Here is a 22,847-nt window from a genome sequence, read left to right on the forward strand (position 1 = left end):
GACTTCTTTGTCACTAATGTTGAGACCATCCATTCAGCTGCCTCTGCCGATTCCTTCCCTTCCACTAGCCCACCAAGCCAAATTCCCCTACGGTTCCCCCCTGCCCTAGCCCTGAACTTGCATCTTTCCCTAGTTTCTCTCCTATTTCCCCTCATGCCCTCTCCCAGCTCATCTTGTCCATGAGACCCACCTCCTGCTCCCTCGACCCTGTTACCACTAAACTGCTGACCACCCAACTTCCCTTCCTGGTCCCCATGTTAGCTGATATTGATAACGGCACCTTCTCCTTGGGTACTGTCCCCCTCATCTTAAAATCTACCATCACCACCCCCCTCCTCAAAAAACTCACCCTTGATCCCTCCGTCCTTGCAAAGTACCACCCCATCTCCAACCTCCCTTTCCTCTCCAAAGTCCCTTGAACATGTTGTTACCTCCCAAATCCGTGCCCCTCTTTCCCACAACACCATGTTTGAACCTCTCCAATCAGGTTTCCGCCCCTGCCACAGCACTGAAACGGCCCTTTTCAAAGTCACTGGTTAGGCCACAGCTGGAGTACTGTGTGCAGTTCTGGTCGCCACACTACAGGAAGGATGTGATCGCTTTGGAGAGGGTGCAGAGGAGATTCACCAGGATGTTACCAGGGCTGGAGCGCTTCAGCTATGAAGAGAGACTGGGAAGATTGGGTTTGTTTTCCTTGGAGCAGAGGAGGCTGAGGGGGGACATGATTGAGGTGTACAAAATTATGAGGGGCACAGATAGGATGGGTACTAAGGAGCTTTTTCCCTTCGTTGAGGGTTCTATAACAAGGGGACATAGATTCAAGGTAAAAGGCGGGAGGTTTAGAGGGGATTTGAGAAAGAACTTTTTCACCCAGAGGGTGGTTGGAGTCTGGAACTCACTGCCTGAAAGGGTTGTGGAGGCAGGAACCCTCACAACATTCAAGAAGCATTTGGATGAGCACTTGAAATGCCATAGCATACAAGGCTACGGACCAAATGCTGGAATATGGGATTAGAGTAGACAGGGCTGATGGCCGGCGCAGACACGATGGGCCGAAGGGCCTCTATCCGTGCTGTATAACTCTATGACTCTATGACTCACAAATGACATTCTATATGACTATGACTATGCTAAACTATCCCTTCTCATCCATCCCGACCTGTCTGTAGCCTTTGACACGGTTGACCACACCATCCTCCTCCAACGCCTCTCCTCTGTCGTCCAGCTGGGTGGGACTGCGCTCGCCTGGTTCCATTCTTATCTATCCAATCATAGCCAGAGAAATACCTGCAATGGCTTCTCTTCCTGGTCCTGCACTGTTACCTCTGGAGTCCCCAAGGATCTATCCTTGGCCTCATCCTATTTCTCATCTACCTGCTGCCCTTTGGTGAGATCATCCGAAAACACAATGTCAGGTTCCACATGTACGCTGACGACACCCAGCTCTACCTCACCACCACCTCTCTCGACCCCTCCACTGCCTCTGATTTGTCACACTGCTTGTCTGGATTAGCAGAAATTTCTTCCAACTAAATATTGGGATGACCAAAGCAATTGTCTTCAGTCTCTGTCACAAACTCTGTTGCCTAGCCACCAACTCCATCCCTCTCCATGGCCACTGTCTTGAGGCTGAACCAGACCGTTCGCAACCTTGGCGTCCTACTAGACCCAGAGATGAGCTTCCGATCCCATATCTGTTCCATCACCAAGACCACCTACTTCCACCTCCGTAACATCGCCCGTCTCAGCCCCTGCCTCAGCTCATCTGCTGCTGAAACCCTCATCGATATCATTGTTACCTCTAGATTCGACTATTCTAGTGCTTTCCTGGCTGGCCTCCCATCCTTCACCCTCCATAAACTTGAGCTCATTCAAAACTCTGATGCACATATCCTAACTCGCATCAAGTCCTGCTCACCCATCACCTCTGTACTTGCTGACCTACATTGGCTACCGGTCCGGCAATCCTTCGATTTTTAAAAATTCTCATCCTTGTTTTCAAATCCATCCATGGCCTCACCCCTCCCTATCTCTGTAACCTCCTCCAGCCCTACAACCCTCCGAGATCTCTGTGCTCCTCCAATTCTGGCCTCTTGTGCATCCCTGATTTTAATTCCGCTGCTAAACAGTGGAAGCAACATGCTACAGACAGAGCGAAGCGATTCCACAACCAACGGATCAGATCAAAGCTCTGCAGTCCTGCCACATCCACTCGTGAATGGTGGTGGACAATTAAACAACTAACGGGAGGAGGAGGCTCTGCAAACATCCCCATCCTCAATGATGGCAGAGCCCAGCACGTGAGTGCAAAAGACAAGGCTGAAGTGTTTGCAACCATCTTCATCCAGAAGTGCCGAGTGGATGATCCATCTCGGCCTCCTCCCGATATCCCCACCATCACGGAAGCCAGTCTTCCGCCAATTCGATTCACTCCACGTGATATCAAGAAACGGCTGAGTGCACTGGATACAGCAAAGGCTATGGGCCCCGACAACATCCCAGCTGTAGTGCTGAAGACTTGTGCTCCAGAACTAGCTGCACCTCTAGCCAAGCTGTTCCAGTACAGTTACAACACTGGCATCTACCCGACAATGTGGAAAATTGCCCAGGTATGCCCTGTCCACAAAAAGCAGGACAAATCCAATCCGGCCAATTACCGCCCCATCAGTCTACTCTCAATCATCAGCAAAGTGATGGAAGGTGTTGTCGACAGTGCTATCAAGCGGCACTTACTCACCAATAACCTGCTCACCGATGCTCAGTTTGGGTTCCGCCAGGACCACTCGGCTCCAGACCTCATTACAGCCTTGGTCCAAACATGGACTAAAGAGCTGAATTCTAGAGGTGAGGTGAGAGTGACTGCCCTTGACATCAAGGCAGCATTTGACCGAGTGTGGCACCAAGGAGCCCTAGTAAAATTGAAGTCCATGGGAATCAGGGGGAAAACTCTCCAGTGGCTGGAGTCATACCTAGCTCAAAGGAAGATGGTAGTGGTTATTGGAGGCCAATCATCTCAGCCCCAGGACATTGCTGCAGGAGTTCCTCAGGGCAGTGTCCTAAGCCCAACCATCTTCAGCTGCTTCATCAATGAACTTCCCTCCATCATAAGGTCAGAAATGGGGATGTTCACTGATGACTGCACAGTGTTCAGTTCCATTCGCAACCCCTCAAATAATGAAGCAGTCCGAGCCCGCATGCAGCAAGAACAGGACAACATCCAAGCTTGGGCTCATAAGTGGCAAGTAACATTCGCGCCAGATAAGTGCCAGGCAATGACCATCTCCAACAAGAGAAAGTCTAACCACCTCCCCTTGACATTCAACGGCATTACCATCGCCGAATCCCCCACCATCAACATCCTGGGGGTCACCATTGACCAGAAACTTAACTGGACCAGCCATATAAATACTGTGACTACGAGAGCAGGTCAGAGGCTGGGTATTCTGCGGCGAGTGACTCACCTCCTGACTCCCCAAAGCCTTTCCACCATCTACAAGGCACAAGTCAGGAGTGTGATGGAATACTCTCCACTTGCTTGGATGAGTGCAGCTCCAACAACACTCAAGAAGCTCGACACGATCCAAGATAAAGCAGCCCGCTTGATTGGCACCCCATCCACCACCCTAAACATTCACTCCCTTCACCACCGGCGCACTGTGGCTGCAGTGTGTACCATCCACAGGATGCACTGCAGCAACTCGCCAAGGCTTCTTCAACAGCACCTCCCAAACCCACGACCTCAACCATCTAGAAGGACAAGAGCAGCAGGCACATGGGAACAACACCACCTGCACGTTCCCCTCCAAGTCACACACCATCCCGACTTGGAAATATATCGCCGTTCCTTCATTGTTGCTGGGTCAAAATCCTGGAACTCCCTTCCTAACAGCACTGTGGGAGAACCGTCACCACACGGACTGCAGCGGTTCAAGAAGGCGGCTCACCACCACCTTCTCGAGGGCAATTAGGGATGGGCAATAAATGCCGGCCTCGCCAGCGACGCCCACATCCCGTGAACGAATTTTTTTTTAAAAATTGCTCCACCATTGGCGGCCGTACCTTCAGCTGCCTAAGCTCTGGAATCCCCTCCCTAAACCTCTCCACCTCTCTCTCCTCCTTAAGGATGCTCCTTAAAACCTACCTCTTTGACCAAGCTTTTAGTCACCTGTCCTAATATCTCCCTCTTGGCTTGGTGTCAAATTTTGTTTGGTAACACTCCTATGAAGCACCTTGGGACGTTTTACTACATTAAAAGCTCTATATAAATGCAAGTTGTTGTTGTTGCTTTCTATACTAAGGTCCAGGCCATAAGGTTATTTTGACTAAAATATGTGACATTAGCACATTTGATCAGTTTATTTTTAAATAATGGGAGAACCTTGATCAATGTTTGCTACATTGATACTTTTTCCCTATCTTCATTTTATACTTGATTAACTGTAAAGTTCAGCTTTGTCATGCCTGACCTACAACAAGCCTGAGCCTTGCAGCTGAGTGTAGTCAAGTGAACCTGTAATACTAATAAGTGTTTTGGGGTTAAAGCTGTGTGTAAATTATTTTTCTTCAATGCTGGAGCAAACGATTAAATTTTTTTTCTCCATTACTAACATTTTTTACATATACAAATAAAAGGTGTTAGGCGTAGATCTGTTACAAAATCATGATGTATACAACACACGATCAAGGTCATCCATAATGTTTTAAATTTTTTACCTCAGATATTTTCCTCAGGTTCAGCGCCAAAGACAACTCCTATAAATGAGCCCTCGCTTCCTACAAACTGGAGTGTATCTTTACCTGCCTAATAGCTGGGTAACTGTAGTGAGTCTAGGAGTTGAATAGAAGCCCTTGTCACTGCATTTTGGCTTACTGGATACATAAGGTGCCACCAGATGATTCCCTTCACTTTGGAAAGTGGTAAAGTAATCGAGCTATCAGACCTTAATTTAGGCTATAAACTACCAAATAAATTTATTAAACAATAAATAGATAAGTGATGATCACCCAGGCAAGCCTTCTTTCAAATAAAGAACTTGTATAGGCATTTACCATATCACAATATCATTAATTTTTTAAATACATAATTCACAAAATTGCGTAAAACATGACATGCTGTGATTGTGGTACTTCTAAATAATCATCCAGCATCGTGGCTAATCAGCCCATCACACGTATCTGTGGCCTTGTGTCTGCTGTCACAACTTACCTTGATAGCTTGAGCCTTTGCATACACTAATCATCTGCCAAAATGAGATCTGATCGCCACTGTCTTCAGATGTGGGTACCAGCGGGTGGCCACATGTTTTGACCTCTCTTTAATCCCAGCAATTCACATGGGAGATTCCCTTTGGGAAACCCATTGATGTCAGTAATGATGCTGCGGTCGCTCTATACTGATAGTCACGCACAATTGTATGCTGATTGAGGAGAGTCCTTTGTGATTCATGTATGGAGCACTACTATTGGTTGGAGAATGTAGAGCTCTATGCTTGCCATGCTGGACTTTGGAAAAACTTACATATAGAAAAATAACTTATTGCTTTCTCCTGTTGTTCTCTTTTGCCCATGGGAAAGAGATGAAATTGTTTACACAGGCAAATAATGAATCGGTCACCTGCTTTATGCAGCAATGCACTGCAGACAGACTGATGCTACTGATGTCCCCATTGGCCTCCTAAATAAAGCCCAAGGCAAAAATGTTGTTACCCTCACTGCCACTGGCAGCACCATGCCTGCCCTGCTGTTCAGCTGCCAGTCTTCCTGCAACAAGTGAAATATTCAGGCACGGCCTCCCTGGTCAATCTGAGCCTAAGAAGATATTGCTCCTCAATAAGACCCAGGTAAATTATCTCGGCACAATATATTTCGTTGGCAGGATATCTGCAAGTAGGAAGCTTCCTCCTACAATGTTGCCTCCCTTTTCCTGGCATCCTGCAGTCCCTGCTCATCCTCTTCCTCCTCTTGCTCCAAGTAGCATGAGTATAATGGGACCTTGAATGGGACACCAATTATGTAAGGAGAATGGTGGAAAGTGAGAAATAGTTCCTCACCATAAACGGATAAATCTTACGGTCAATAACTAACATTAAGTGGCAGCTCCAACAACAGTGGCAGTAAGCAAAATTAACACACGGCTTTCAGCCCACCCAAAAACTTCTGTTTGAAACATCCCATTTCACTTTAATGCCTTGTTTATGCCAGGTGGGGGAGAGGATTTTGGAGTGTTGGGAGGCACAGTCTGACAGTGTTGAGGGGTTGCGAGGATCTGGCACTATCAGGGGAAGCAGCCTTGTGGGGAAGGGATCCAGGGAAATCGAACCCAAACTGCCCTAGGCTCCTGTTGAACCATCAGACCCCAACCCCTATGATGCTCCTGCTTGACAGCCCCATCCCCTGAACCATCTGCATCCTTTACTGGGCAGTCAGATTTCCCCCTCCCTCTATCCACCCACCCCTTCCCCCATTGCTTTCTCCATTGTCAGCCATTTCCTGTCTATGCATGACCACCTTAAAGCATTTAAAAGTAAACTTTCTGCTTCTTAAAATGAATGGATCAAAATCATGGGCAGGAACTGCACATTTTGCTGATATGTCCTTGTGACATGCACCAGGAACACAGAAGTGGAAAAATTACTCTTTAGTACACTATTATGAGTTTTCTAAATTATAGTTTTTAATAAATGTAAGTTTCATAAACAAACAAAAGCTACCACATAAAATGTTAAAAATGTAATGTTTATGCATTATCCAAGAAATTCCATAAGCCTCAAATATGGTTCAGAAGAGAAACATTTTTTAACTGAACTTTCAACAGCAATAAACAAGTAAGTGACTATTAAAAAAAAATCCATTCTCGATAATCTCATTATTGTCAGTTAGAAAAGAACCAAAATCACAGATGCTGATAATAACAGGTGTTGTCCATCTGTGAGCAGTTCATAATAGAAAATAGCATTTTTAAATAAATGTCATCACTTCTCTAAAATAAAGCATGTGGAATTTAATCTCCAGTTTGTTTTAAAGTGTTTTAGGGGGAAACAGAGACACTCAAATCCTCACAGGATGAGGGGACCCTTCAACTCATGCTGCTGCAGATGGGAAATTCTGAAAACTGTGCTTACTCAATGCGCAAATGTAGTTGAAAGCTCTATCCAATGATTGAGATAAAATTATTAAGTCAAACCCAGGCTTTTGAGACAGGCTGAGGCCCTAAATTAAAAGCGTTAATTAAGGTATTAAAAAGGTAAAAAGAAACAATTCAAAGGATAAATTTGCTAACATTATCATTGAGGAAAAATTTGGCAAATGACATTTTTTTGAAAAAGCAATTTGAGTGATTCAATTGGTTCATCAAAGTGTGACGGTAAGATTTTACGTTGAAATGCTGACATGTTTATATAGGATTTACCCAGTATGAATGTTTACATATGAATTTTCCATTGTGATGTGTTGACATACGAGTTTTCCATTATAATAGCAGGAAATAAGGTTTGTGGACAGGAAGTGCTCATTCCACACAAGCGCCTGGAATTTCCACAAGGTCCCTTCCGATCACCCGTGTAACTTTAGTGGAAACCCTGAAGACACGTTGTAAACGTCCCTCTAGCCCCATTTCATCTGAAAGGACTACACTTGGTCTTAACTCCCCATGTACAATGCCATAGGAGGTTGTTCAAGTGTTTTACTGTGAATACTATACTGCCTGTTAAATGTTACTTTCTCTTTCAAACTACTAGTGCTGTCAGAAATCCTGAAGACTGTGAGGCTAGGTTCAACATGCACCTTGCAAGTGTTTTTGCTGGAATTGGCTTTGGAAATGCTGGTGTTCATCTCTGGTAAGCAATGTGGTGCACATAGGTTATGCAGTCCTCAAACCTTTAATTGATATGTATATATTTGTTCAAAATGGGGAGAGGCTTAGCATTTATAGACTTATAGACAGATTTGGCTGTATTGCAACGAAGATTCACTAAATTGATTCCTGGGATGAGAGAGTTGTCCTGTGCGGAGAGATTGAGTAGAATGGGCCTATACTCTCTGGAGTTTGGAAGAATGAGAGGTGATCTCATTGAAACATATAAGATTCTGAGGGGACTTGACAGGGTGGATGCTGAGAGGCTGTTTCCCCTAGCTGGCGAGTCTAGAATTAGGGGGCATAGTCTCAGGATAAGGGGTCAGCCATTCAAGGCTGAGATGAGGAGGAATTTCTTCACTTACAGGGTTGTGAATCTTTGGAATTCTCTACCCCAGAGGGCTGTGGATGCTCATTTGTTGAGTATATTCAAGGCTGAGATAGATAGATGTTTGGACTCTAGAGGAATCAAGGAATATGGGGATCGGGCAGGAAAGTGGAGTTGAGGCCAAAGATCAGCCATGATCTTATTGAATGGCGGAGGGGGCTCGAGGGGCCGTATGGCCTACTCCTGCTCCTATTTCTTATGTCCTTATGTTCTTATTTTCCTTGCTGAGTGTTAGCTAATACCCAGCCATTGAGGTCCCCAGGCTGTGCAGCAGTTGTGTTAAAGAGAAGCTCCCCATCTAATGTCACTGCAGTGCACATGCTCCACACAATCCTGTCTAAAACATATGTTTGCAGGGGTCCATCAAGGAGCACCATAAAGGAATTTTTTTCAAAACTCTTAAAAATAATCTATTAATACTACCTGCAAAGGATCTTTTCCATTAACGCTCAAGAAAATATGTTTTATTATCCTTCACTCTTCTTGCTGGGGTACAGCTCCACATAAGTGCTGGCAGTCCTCTAGTATCTTGGCTAGATGGTCATTTTTCAGATGCAGGCCTCAACAATGTGTGATGGCAGGCTGTTCAACTGTGAGAAAGTCAAGGTTATGTCTGATTCTATCCTTATCCAACATCCATTCACACATACTTTTCAACAGGGGCCACAGGATAACCATCAGAAAGAGAAACCCAGCTGATTTTTCCCTTCCTGGCCCAGGGTTTTTTTTTATTCGTTCACGGGATGTGGGCGTCGCTGGTGAGACCAGCATTTATTGCCCATCCCTAATTGCCCTCGAGAAGGTGGTGGTGAGCCGCCTTCTTGAACCGCTGCAGTCCGTGTGGTGACGGTTCTCCCACAGTGCTGTTAGGAAGGGAGTTCCAGGATTTTGACCCAGCGACAATGAAGGAACGGCGATATATTTCCAAGTCGGGATGGTGTGTGACTTGGAGGGGAACGTGCAGGTGGTGTTGTTCCCATGTGCCTGCTGCTCTTGTCCTTCTAGGTGGTAGAGGTCGCGGGTTTGGGAGGTGCTGTCGAAGAAGCCTTGGCGAGTTGCTGCAGTGCATCCTGTGGATGGTACACACTGCAGCCACAGTGCGCCGGTGGTGAAGGGAGTGAATGTTTAGGGTGGTGGATGGGGTGCCAATCAAGCGGGCTGCTTTATCTTGGATCGTGTCGAGCTTCTTGAGTGTTGTTGGAGCTGCACTCATCCAAGCAAGTGGAGAGCGTTCCATCACACTCCTGATTTGTGCCTTGTAGATGGTGGAAAGGCTTTGGGGAGTCAGGAGGTGAGTCACTCATCGCAGAATACCCAGCCTCTGACCTGCTCTCGTAGCCACAGTATTTATATGGCTGGTCCAGTGACGTTTCTGGTCATTGGTGACCCCCAGTATGTTGATGGTGGGGGATTCGGCGATGGTAATGCCGTTGAATGTCAAGGGGAGGTGGTTAGACTCTCTCTTGTTGGAAATGGTCATTGCCTGGCACTTATCTGGCGCGAATGTTACTTGCCACTTATGAGCCCAAGCCTGGATGTTGTCCAGGTCTTGCTGCATGCGGGCTCGGACTGCTTCATTATTTGAGGGGTTGCGAATGGAACTGAACACTGTGCAGTCATCAGCAAACATCCCCATTTCTGACCTTATGATGGAGTGAAGGTCATTGATGAAGCAGCTGAAGATGGTTGGGCCTAGGACACTGCCTGAGGAACTCCTGCAGCAATGTCCTGGGGCTGAGATGATTGGCCTCCAATAACCACTACCATCTTCCTTTGTGCTAGGTATGACTCCAGCCACTGGAGAGTTTTCCCCCTGATTCCCATTGACTTCAGTTTTACTAGTGCTCCTTGGTGCCACACTCGATCAAATGCTGCCTTGATGTCAAGGGCAGTCACTCTCACCTCACCTCTGGAATTCAGCTCTTTTGTCCATGTTTGGACCAAGGTTGTAATGAGGTCTGGAGCCGAGTGGTCCTGGCGGAACCCAAACTGAGCATCAGTGAGCAGGTTATTGGTAGACTGATGGGGCGGTAATTAGCCGGATTGGATTTGTCCTGCTTTTTGTGGACAGGACATACCTGGGCAATTTTCCACATTGTCGGGTAGATGCCAGTGTTGTAGCTGTACTGGAACAGCTTGGCTAGAGGCGCGGCTAGTTGTGGAGCACAAGTCTTCAGCACTACAGCAGGGATGTTGTCGGGGCCCATAGCCTTTGCTGTATCCAGTGCACTCAGCCGTTTCTTGATATCACGTGGAGTGAATCAAATTGGCCGAAGACTGGCTTCCGTGATGGTGGGGATATCGGGAGGAGGCCGAGATGGATCATCCACTCGGCACTTCTGGCTGAAGATGGTTGCAAACACTTCAGCCTTGTCTTTTGCACTCACGTGCTGGACTCCACCATCATTGAGAATGGGGATGTTTGCAGAGCCTCCTCCTCCCGTTAGTTGTTTAATTGTCCACCATCATTCACGACTGGATGTGGCAGGACTGCAGAGCTTTGATCTGATCCGTTGGTTGTGGAATCGCTTAGCTCTGTCTATATAGCATGTTGCTTCCGCTGTTTAGCACGCATGTAGTCCTGAGTTGTAGCTTCACCAGGTTGGCATCTCATTTTTAGGTACGCCTGGTGCTGCCCAGTTTTGAGCTGCTAGATCTGTTCTGAATCTATCCCATTTAGCACGGTGGTAGTGCCACACAACACGTTGGATGGTGTCCTCAGTGCGAAGACGGGACTTCATCTCCACGAGGACTGTGCGATGGTCACTCCTACCAATACTGTCGTGGACAGATGCATTTGCGACAGGTAGATTGGTGAGGACGAGGTCAAGTAAGTTTTTCCCTCGTGTTGGTTCGCTCACCACTTGCCGCAGGCCCAGTCTGGCAGCTGTGTCCTTCAGGACTCGGCCAGCTCTGGTGCTACCGAGCCACTCTTGGTGATGGACATTGAAGTCCCCACCCCAGAGTATGTTTTGTGTCCTTGCTACCCTCAGTGCTTCCTCCAAGTGGTGCTCAACATGGAGGAGGACTGATTCATCAGCTGAGGGAGGACGGTAGGTGGTAATCAGCAGGAGGTTTCCTTGCCCATGTTTGACCTGATGCCATGAGATTTCATGGGGTCCAGAGTCAATGTTGAGGACTCCCAGGGCCACTCCCTCCTGACTGTATATCACTGTACCGCCACCTCTGGTGGGTCTGTCCTGCCGGTGGGACAGGACATACCCAGGGATGGTGATGGAAGAGTCTGGGACGTTGGCTGAAAGGTATGATTCTGTGAATATGGCTATTGCTTGACTAGTCTGTGGGATAGCTCTCCCAATTTTGGCACAAGTCCCCAGATGTTAGTAAGGAGGACCTTGCAGGGTCGACTGGGCTTGGTTTGCCGTTGTCGTGTCCGGTGCCTAGTGGTCCGATGCCGGATGGTCCGTCCGGTTTTATTCTCATTATGACTTTTCGTAGCGAGATTTTACAACTGAGTGGCTTGCTCGGCCATTTCAGAGGGCAATTAAGAATCAACCACATTGCTGTGGGTCTGGAGTCACATATAGGCCAGACCGGGTAAGGACGGCAGGTATCCTTCCCTAAAGGACATTAGTAAACCAGATGGGTTTTTACGACAATCCGGTAGTTTCATGGCCATCATTACTGATACTAGTATTTTAATTCCAGATTTTTATTTAATTAATTGAATTTAATTAATTGAATTTAAATTCGCCAGCTGCCGTGGCGGGATTTGAACTCATGACTCTGGATTTTAGTCCAGGCCTCTGGATTACTAGTCCAGTAACATAACCACTATGCTACCGTACCCTAACTGAGACCAGTGCTGAGACCAATTACGGTGCTCCAACTGCTGCTATAGCTGAGATCAGTTAACAGAACCTAGGAACTACAATGTGCAGTGCCTCTCCCCAATAGATTCTTGGAGGGCCGAGTATCCAAAGCATGATTTAGTTACCTTTGCAAAAAAAAATTATACGCCATATTCCAATGCTCTCCTGGCTGGTCTCCCACCTTGCACCCTCAGTAAACTTGAGCTCATCCAAAATTCTGCTGCCCGTATCCTAACTCACACCAAGTCCAACTCACCTATCACCCCTGAGCTCGCTGACCTACACTGGATCCTAGTCTGGCAACACCTTGAATATACAATCCCTCCATGGCCTCACCCCTCCCTATCTCTGTAACCTCCTCCAGCTCTACTACCCTCCAAGATCTCTGCACTCCTCCAATTCTGGCCTCTTGCGCATCCCCAATTTTAATCGCTCCACCATTGGCAGCCGTGCTTTCAGCTGCCTAGGCACTAAGCTCTGGAATTCTCTCCCTAAACCTCTCCGCCTCTCTACACCTCTCTCCTCCTTTAAGACACTCCTTAAAACCTACCTCTTGTCCTAATATCTCTTATACGGCTCCATGCCAAATTTTGTTTGATAATGCTCCTGTGAAGTGCCTTGGGATGTTTTACGACATTAAAGGCGCTATATAAATGCAAGTTGTTGTTACATGTCTGTTATAACTAAAACTAATAACCCTGCATCTTCCTCTGTTTCAAATATTACTCTGCTTTTCCCTCACTCTGTGGCAAAACATTCCATGTTCCAACAACCTTTTGGATAAAGAAATCTATCCTTAACAACTCTCCTCACTCTTTTAATGACAGTTTTAAATCGGCAGCCCCTTTGTCACTGACTCCTAACTAGAGGACATAGTCCTTCCATACTCAAGATCAAAACTCGTCACAGTTTCCAAAACCTCTATTAAATCTCCTCTTAGCCTTCTCTGCTTCAGTGGAAATAATCCCAATATCTCAATTCTCTCTTCATCACTACAGTGTTCCATCCCTGGCTTCATCCTGGTGAGTCTATGCTACATAGCCTCTATGGTTTTAATGTCCTTTCTATAATTATCTCAGTGCAAACTCAAGAGGATTAAATCCCTAAAGTGCAGATATATGCTGGGAAGTATTTTAGCGAACCCCCATTGTCTGGCTTCTGATTCACATCCCATGATGGAGCTGTCCTGAGAAACTAGCCCCTTTAAAGCAAGCTTCAAGCACATTTAGATCCTTTCTATGACAATTGGTCATAATATCTAGAAACATGACATCCCTGCACCCCCACTTTCAGGGAATTATGTATTTGAACCCCTACGTCTCTCAGTTCATCCACACTCTTCAGCATCTTTCCATTGGGTGTATATTCTCAGTCTTTGTTTTCCCTCCCGAAATGTATTACATCACACTTATCTGCATAAAATTGCATCTTCCACCTGTCTGCCCATTTCGCTAACCTGTCTAAGACGTCTTGAAGTATTTTACAGTCCTCCTCAATGTTTATCAAACCCCCCTACTATTGTGTCATGAGCAAATTTTGAGATTGTGCTCCCTATGCCCAAGTCCAAATCATCCATATACACCGAGAACAGACACTGGGGTACACCACTTCTAATCCTTCACCAATCCGAGCAACATCCATTTACCCTAACATTTTGTTTCCTGTTCATCAACCAACTTTCTATCCGCACTCCTATATTTCCTCTTATGCATCTGAATTTTTCTAACAATCATCTTGTGAGACACCTTATCGAATGCCTGCCCAAAATCCATGTACACTACATCTATAAACTGCATCCCTTTTGTCTATCCAATCAGTTTCTTCTTCAAAAAAACTCTTCAATTTGTCAAACACAACTTGCCTTTAACAAATCTATGCTGGCTCTCAATTAACTCATGCATTTCTAAATGCTCACTACCATTAATCTATAATTATGGATTCTGTTAGTTTTGACATGAGACTTGTCAAATCATGCTGAATTTGAACAACTCTTAAGTTATTCACAGGCAAATATAGTAACTCAAACACATGTACTTTTCTTAGCCATGGAATGTCCTATCCAGTAGCAGGAATGGTGAAAACCTTTAGAGCCAAGGATTACAAAGTGGATCATCCTTTGGTGGTAAGTATTTATTTTGAATTATGCACCCAGTATAACAGTGCATATATCTTACAGGAAAACATATTGGTAGAGGTGTATTACAAAGCAGTAACTTATTCAAGTGATGCCGCAGACCACAACAGAGATTGAGATCTGAATCTGAGCTGTATGCCTAACTTGTAATGTGCTCCTGTACATGTTCATTCTATAACACTGTTGTTCAACTGGTGTCCCCTGAACCACGTGTAACTCTTCGAACGTTTCTCACTTAAATATGAGTGATGGGCAGTGATATGCTTCAGAAAGTACAAGCCACGTTCCACAGGATCAAATGCAAGTTTCTGTACTACAGCTCCAAAATCTGGGAAAATTAAAGAAAGTGGGCACATGGTTTGTTTGTAAGAGAGGAAGTTTTGTGCTGTAGTGGTCAGCTGATGCAAAGTAATTACTCTATTCTCTACAACATGGTGTAGTTGTCAATTCTTAAAAGACTTGAATTAGAACCTAAGTAAAGGTGATGTTTTATTCTTATCAAGGAAAGTATAATTTATTATCGTATCACAAGAAACCTGTTATTATAGCATAAAAGTATTCTTTAATACAATAATACTTGTGGCTCTTTGTCAGAACAACAGGTTGGTCACTTCAGTTCTGTACCCTTACAGTGCAGATTATAAAGGATGTCAGACTGTTGCAAGTGTCTCACTTGGCTCCAGTGATCTTGTACCAAGCAGCTCAAATTGTAATAATATGGATTTTTATTATACTGAATGTCACAGAATGATAACATGCATTATATTAAAGAACGATATCACGTGGAAGCTGTATGTTATTTGTTCCGAACCTGTCCACTGTTCTGAGCAGTTTTGTCTAACTTACCTGAAGTGATACACAAATGAATACCAATTCCTTCATCACCAGCTTCATCCCCTCACAAATATTGGTTCAGCTGGTGGTTAAACAACTAAGTCTATACATTACATGGACAGGAATTGGTACTGGCATTTTAATTGCACAGTACCAGTGTGCTAACTTTTTGCACCCAGTATAAAATGTTTCATTAAAAAAAACTGGATTTAATTTGATAGTTAGAAAAGCTTCCAGTTTTAAAGATCTCTATTTCTAAATGAAGTCAACACATTTAGCAATTTGATCATGTCTGTAAGTTAGTTGAATCTACAACAACTTACATTTGTACAGCTCTCCTTACATAAATCACATAAAAGTCTGAGTACTTTACAATGAAAAGAAATGGATATTGAGCAGGAAATAAAGTCACAAAAGCAAAATACCGTGGATATTTGTGGATGATATTGCCGAGGGTAGTGTGTAGATGTTGAATAGGAGGGGACTAAGTAGCGAGCTCTGAGATCCTTCAACTCCACCAATCCAACCCAATTCCTAACTAACATTGATGACTTTGATCAGGGTAGTTTCTGTGCTGGTTGGAAATCAGGCAGTAATGGGAAAGGGAAGTGTGGCAAAGGTGCTTTCAAGAGCCTTCAATAGAGATTGAGCAGTAGTTGTGGGGTTAGAGGGGTCAAGGATGAACTTTTTAAGGGGTGGGAGAATTAGGAATTTTAAAAGGGTGGAAATAATGCGAGGTAAGTGAACAGTGGACAGGACATGTCAACAAGCATGAGAAGAAAAAGAGGGTGATTAGGAGCTCGGTTGGAAGAGGATATAGGAAAGAGGTAGTAGACTTCTTGGAGGAAAGGAGTGTCCTGTAGACTGAGGAAGGGGAATGTGCAAGAAATTGCAGAGTATGTGAGGTTTGGGTTGGGCTGAGAGGGGAGGCAGAGGCGTCCGAGCATTTGGTTTCCATTTTGGAAGCAGAAGTCTTGACTGTCACACATATTTGTGTTGGTCCAGTAGTATGTTGATTGGTGTTTTATTTTAAATTTATATTTTTTACAGATAAGCGTTAATTTGGAAATAAATGTTTAAAACCTGAAATTGACATATTAAAGTAATTGATCGGTTGTATATTTCAGTTACAGAAAACGAAAGAGCTGTTGGTCAGAAGAGGGCACTGTTACCTAAAGTTCCTTGTGTGCAGTACGAGTAAATGTTAATAGTATCAGAACTGGGCAACTGCACATTCAAAACTTGTACTCTTCTTTTCAATCAATGTGCAATACACTTCCTTTTGTCCAACTCACGCCTGAATCTCAGTTTTCCAAACTTTGTTTAATCCCAACTTTCTAAACATAACCTGTTTCTCGATTCACTTTTTTCCCCTTCAGCTCAGCAATCACTGTTCTCTAGTCCCCTCTAAAGCAGTTTGAAATATCTTTCAGTATGTTGGGAGCAAAATAGAAATATAAACTATTGGGTTCTTTTGCAGCTATGGATCTGCTCAATCAACCCCTCACCTCTGCCTTTGATGCCCTTGTCCCCGGTAGGACCCTTGCTCTTCCACCCTGGTCATTCCCCACTGGAATGGCCCCTACCTTCACTCCATCATTTTCAAGTGGCACAGACTTGAAAGTATGTAGCGCACAACTGGTTTAGCATCCATCGCCAGAATTGGCTAGACCAATTCAGGCACTATCAGGCCTTGCTCTTCTCTGCCAAAATTGCTCACTACTCCAGAATCGTCCTGGGATGCATTCTTCACTACCAACTGTGGGATTAAATTGGACAGCTCTTTTAAAGAGCCAGCACAAGCACGATGGGCCAAATGGCCTCCTTCTGTGCTGTAAGATTCTATGATTTTATGTTCACTCCCAACTTCCATTTCTCAAAATACTTAACAACGTTTGAAAAATAGCTTTGGTTTGTCCTTGCCTTGCAGGATGATCTGGACTGATAGAAGGGTTTGGCTGAGCAGAAGGAGGCATGGTAGTGGTAACATGGTTGAATCAGATCTGATGTTAAGCGATTAGACCAGTCACTCTCCCTAGGACTTAAAGGAGTGATAGGGACTCCACCAGGGTAATGGCAGGGTTGGAAGATGGTGAGTGATTTGGTGGGAATAAAGACTAGGGAGGAGTTCAGCAGGTCAACAGCAGCAGAGGTGGAGGGTCAGAGGAGAGGGAGTTGAGAACTTGAAAGTGAATTAGTCACCAAGCTGGGTGGGGGGGGGGTGAACCCTTTTCCCAGGGGTAAGTGGTGAGGTTGAAGGATGCTAGATGGGGATGGTAAGGGAGACAAGGATTGAGACCTCAAAGTGGAGATAACGAGGTTGAGGGGTGACCATGGATATGGATGGGAGAGCTCATGTGAAGGGGGAGACAGAGTGAAAACAGGAGGGCAGAGAAGTCGGTAGAGAGGGGACTAGGTGTAGGTTGAAATCAGCAGGATGAGTCACAGCTCAGTGCACAGACTAAGGGAGGAGATCTTGTTGAGGATGTTGAAGTGGGGCTTTGGAAGGAGGTTAATTTTAATCATCATCTTTCTTTCAAAGAGGTTTGCTGCAAATTGTCATTCCTACATAATGGCCGTTGTTCTCTTCTTGCAGCCCCATGGCCTTTCTGTGGTTTTGACCTCACCTGCAGTCTTCACTTTCACAGGCTCTATGTGTCCTGAACGCCACTTGGAAGCAGCTGAGATACTAGGTAGGAGATCGAATTCTCTCAGACAGCTTCAGCAACATCACAATTGAGAGCTTGAAAGCGAATTAGTGAATTTGCAGATCAAACCCTTTATTTCTCAAAACTATCTTTTGGTTATGCCTACAAAGATATTCTTATAGAAATCAAACTAATAAAGTTGCCAACTGACCTGAACTGTCATTAAATGGGATACCATTTGATTCTTTTCTCATTATGTTTGTTCATTAACTGATCTCAGTGACTAACTACATTTAATCTGCTTTTATATTTGCTGAGCAAACTAGCAGAGTTAGATATAAAGCCCACCTGTACAACAACTTTCACTGATTATCTTTCTGGTATGTATGTACCAGTAATTTTACAGTTAATAGCATGAAAAATCTTTGTTTTGGAACTAAATCCATGCCAGTGAATATTGTTAAAATTAATATTAAAATATAATTAGCCGTAGTCTTTTTGAAGGCTTATAGCCTGCAGTTAATTTGATCTAACATAATGAGAAGCATCAAATGGTGTCTCACTTAAAATACATTGCCATTTAATGACAGTTCTGCTCAGGTGGCAACTTTATTTGTTTGATTTCCAAAAAAAAAGTTCTTTGTAAAGACATAACCAAAGAAAATTAAAGGTTTGTTGAAGTAGTAATTGAATTAATTTTACTTCTCGTGTGGCTGTTTTTGATGCATTTTGAGTATATTAGAATCAGATAGAGGACTGTGTTAGGCTGCAAATACACAGTGTGACTTCCTTCCCACCTGATACTACAGACCAGGCTCTGTGTCTCTTTCAGGGGCTGATGTGCAGACTGTGAAACGTGAAGATGCAGGACTAGTTCTGGCCGACATTCTTCGGAAATTCCTGTATGAGCTGAATATTGAAGATGGCCTGAGTGCAGTTGGTTACAGTAAAGAAGATATTCCCGCCCTAGTCAAAGGGACTCTGCCTCAGGTGTGTAGATGCCTAAAGCACAGCTCCAGTAAGGAGAGTTTACTTTTGAGGGGTTTTACAGAATTATTATTCATTAGCGTTACAAAACAAAATGAGTTAAACTAAAACAAGAAAAACATAAATAAACTGAAAAGTGGAATGTTTCCATGGTAAACTAATGCTCATGCATATCATGTGAGGAAAATTGAGTGTTGAGGTAATACTCTCTGCGACAGTATCAAACAGTAGACTATTGGACTGAAAATTTATTTTTGTATGAAAAGTTGTACTTTGACACTGTGGAGCAGGGGTTGAAAGATGGGTGGACCACAAGGTAAGAGAATGATAGTACTGGGAGTTTCTATAGTCAGGGACATAGACAACTTTTTTGCAGTCATAACTGGGAGTCCCAAATGGTATGTGCCCCGCTGCTGAAGGACATCTAGGTAGCAAGTTGAAAGCTGCCAGAAATTGTGGTCCCTATTGGAACCAGTGATGTAGACAGAAGTAAGTTTGAGATCTTGTGGAGGGAATTTGAGGGGTTAGACATTAGTTTGAAAAACAGGACCATGGGGGTAGCAATTTCCAGATTGCTCCCCATGCCACATGCTGGACAAGTGAAAGAAAGGAAAATTAGGACAGTTACTGTGTGGCTGCAGGGCTGGTGCGGGAGGGAAGGGTTTACATTCTTGGGGCATTGGAGCAATTTCTGCAATGGGGAAGGCTGCACCAAAGAGATGGCCTTCATCTGAACTGGAACAACACCAATGTTCTTGTGGGAAGGGTAAATCGAGCAGGGTGGGAGGATTTAAACTAATATGGCAGGGGTTGGGGAAAGTCCAGATTTGAGACTAGAAAGGGAGAGCGTTATTAATAAAGCTATTGAATAAAAGCAGAAGGCTTAGCTGAACTAAGTAGCAGAAGATCTGATCAAAATTTTTCAATCCTCCTTAAACAGGTAAATTGTACCAGGGGACAGGAGGGTAGCTGACATACCATCTCTGTTCAAGAAAGGAGAGAAGGAAAAATCGGGTAACAATAGACCAGTTAGCCTAATGTCAGTTGTGGGCAAACTCTTAGAATCCATAATTCAGGAATAACATTAGTGAGCACTTAGAAACACATGAGATAGAATCATAGAATCATAGAATCATAGAATCATAGAAGTTACAACATGGAAACAGGCCCTTCGGCCCAACATGTCCATGTCGCCCAGTTTATACCACTAAGCTAGTCCCAATTGCCTGCACTTGGCCCATATCCCTCGATACCCATCTTCCCCATGTAACTGTCCAAATGCTTTTTAAAAGACAAAATTGTACCCGCCTCTACTACTGCCTCTGGCAGCTCGTTCCAGACACTCACCACCCTTTGAGTGAAAAAATTGCCCCTCTGGATCCTTTTGTATCTCTCCCCTCTCACCTTAAATCTGTGCCCCCTCGTTATAGACTCCCCTACCTTTGGGAAAAGGTAGGGGAGTCTATAACGATAATCAAGGAGAGCCAGCATGCGTTTGTTAAAGGCAAGTTCCGTTTAATAAATTTAAGAGTTTTTTGAAGCAGTCCCACAAGAGGCTTGTTACAAAAATTCCGACTTATAAGACGAAATGTAGCAGCATGGAAAGGAAGTTGATTGACTGATAGGAAACAAGGGGTTAGAGTTAATGAGCCTTCGTTGGTTTGGAGAAGGGTGGGAAATGGTGTACCCCAGGGGTCCATGCTGGGCCCACTTTTGTTCTGAGGTGCTTTGGACTTGGGCATAGTGAGAACATATCGAAATTTGCTGATGGCACAAAGTAAGAAGTTTGGCAGTGAGTTGGACTGTATATGACTTCAAGAGGACATAGGTTAGCAAAATAGGGAGACAGTTGTATCATCTACCCCAGAAAAATGTTGTGCCAAGTGAGTCACCTCGTGATTCAAGCACCAATGGACAAGTTGAACTAAGTCCAAGCAGAGGGCCCGGGAATAGGTCCAACCTTGCTTGCTGGCATACCAGAGGCACACAGACTTGCTGTGCATCAGACCTTGAAAATACTGCTAAACCAACCACACTACTTGCATTTCAAGGCAGTTTATTTGCCAGAAGGATTCCTATAGAGTCCACTGACCTTGAGTTCGCTGATCTAAAAGGTAGGCGTCCCAACCCAAAAGGATGGAACTTAATAGGAAGGGGGTGCAGAGGAACACCTTGGAGCACACGGTGATTCTGAGACCACCATTACAGGGCAGAAACCCTGTTGATCCTGACCAGTTATAATAGAGGTAATCTATGAAAGACCACTGTTTGAGTAGGTTCAAATGGAGTGATCTCACAAAAAGTTTCATATTGGGGACCACAAAGATTGTTGCCACCATTGGCCCAAGGCTACAATGTGTACCATCCACAGGATGCACTGCAGCAACTCGCCAAGGCTTCTTCGACACCACCTCCCAAACCCGCAACCTCTACCACCTGGAATGACAAGGGCAGCAGGCACATGGGAACACCACCTGCAGGATCCCCTCCAGGTCACACATCATCCCGACTTGGAAATATATCGCCATTCCATTATCGTCGCTGGGTCAAAATCCTGGAACTCCCTACCTGACAGCACTGTGGGAGAACCTTCACCACACGGACTGCAATGGTTCAAGAAGGCGGCTCACCACCACCTTCTCAAGGGCAATTAGGGATGGGCAATAAATGCTGGCCTTGCCAGCGATGCCCACATCCCATGAGTGAATAAAAAAAAATAAAGGCGCATACCTGCTGGAATTAAGGAATTTTATTGGAGAACCAAACCAAACCAGATAGGCGCAGAGAGACTCTTGTCAGGCCTGTCCAAAAGAAGGTGCCTACAAACATCATCTCCAGCAAAGAATCTAGGTGATATTTTTCAGAGCTAAAAAAATCCAAATTCCTGGAATGTTGTAAGTATCGTTGGACTGCTGGCAAATGGACTATCAAAATAGAATTCTTGTAAGCCAATTGTCTATCTATGCAGCCATCATGTCCTGAGATGTGCCAGTACAATAAACAGACATTTCATAAGCACCCTGGGTGTCAAGGAAAGGGCAAAGGGGAGTCATCTAGATAACTCTAATCCAAGCAATGAAATGTGAGATACCTGTGGTGACATGGCTCTATGCAGATGTGAAAGTAGCCATCTTTCAGATCTCTGGTGGCTAGTCAGTCTCCTGGACACTTGCTTCAATTACTTCAATTCCATCTTAAAGTTCTCCTTTAGGAGGACAGAAAGATGTCACCATATTCTGACATCACAGATCTCTTAAAGGAGATTTTTTTTCTCTCAGGAACTTAACCCATTGACAACTTATTCCAGTGGTATGTGGAGGATGTTTACTGAAAAAGAATTGCTTTTACCTTTTTGAAAACAATAAATAGTTTTTCTGCTGATCTGTTTTAGGAGAGGGTAACAAAACTGGCACCGAGGCCTCAGACAGAGGAAGACCTGGCAGCTTTGTTCGAGTCATCAATGAAGCTTTATTGATCTTGTTACATTAAATAAAGAACTCAAACCTACATTAAGTATGAGGGCACCTCACTGAATACAAAAGAACATAAGAAAAATACTACTTGGTATACCAACTTCTCAAAGTAAGTTTTAAATATGTTACTGTAAATTTTTTCAAGTTAAAAACTGTAACCAGTAATTACATAAAAATTGTGGAGGGCTATTTTCTGACTGTCACTGACTGTTATGCCAATTTACTACCATGTAGTTGTGATCCAGTACCATACCTAGGATGCCGGACACCTCAAAGAAACTAATTTTGAATCAGGAACGGGGACTCACCATAATTAACATAAGCAATTTAACAGTAATGAAGAAAATAATGGCACTAAAGAGTGACAAATGCCCAGGACCAGATGGTTTCCATCCCAGGGTTTGAAAGGAAGTGGGTGAGCACATTGCAGATGCCCTAACTATAATCTTCCAAAGTTCTCTCTATTCAGGAACAGTTCCCTTTTTTTGGAAAATTGCACGTTACTTCGCTATTTAAGAAAGGTGAGAGAGGGAAACCAGGGAATTACAGACCAGTTAGCCTAACATCTATTGTCGGGAAATTGCTAGAGTCTATAATTAAGGATAGGGTGACAGAACACCTTCAAAATTTTCAGCTGATCAGAGAGCCAGAATGGATTTGTAAAGGGTAGGTCACGCCTAACGAACCTGATTGAATTT

General features: G+C 44.3%; 1 protein-coding gene across 1 annotated transcript in view; it reads left to right on the forward strand.

The window, feature by feature from the left end:
- The window catches only part of adhfe1 (alcohol dehydrogenase iron containing 1), a 38,908-nt gene extending 16,723 nt beyond the window's left edge, over positions 1 to 22,185 (forward strand). The window contains exons 10-14 of the mRNA XM_067980231.1: positions 7,737 to 7,835; positions 14,117 to 14,195; positions 17,638 to 17,734; positions 18,522 to 18,679; positions 22,068 to 22,185. Of these exons, the coding sequence (XP_067836332.1) occupies positions 7,737 to 7,835; positions 14,117 to 14,195; positions 17,638 to 17,734; positions 18,522 to 18,679; positions 22,068 to 22,151 (517 nt within the window). The 3' untranslated portion in view covers positions 22,152 to 22,185. The remainder of the gene's footprint in view (positions 1 to 7,736; positions 7,836 to 14,116; positions 14,196 to 17,637; positions 17,735 to 18,521; positions 18,680 to 22,067) is intronic.
- The last annotated feature ends 662 nt before the right edge of the window (positions 22,186 to 22,847 follow it).

Source organism: Heptranchias perlo, chromosome 3 (genome assembly GCF_035084215.1).
Source record: "Heptranchias perlo isolate sHepPer1 chromosome 3, sHepPer1.hap1, whole genome shotgun sequence".
NCBI classification, from domain to species: domain Eukaryota; kingdom Metazoa; phylum Chordata; class Chondrichthyes; order Hexanchiformes; family Hexanchidae; genus Heptranchias; species Heptranchias perlo.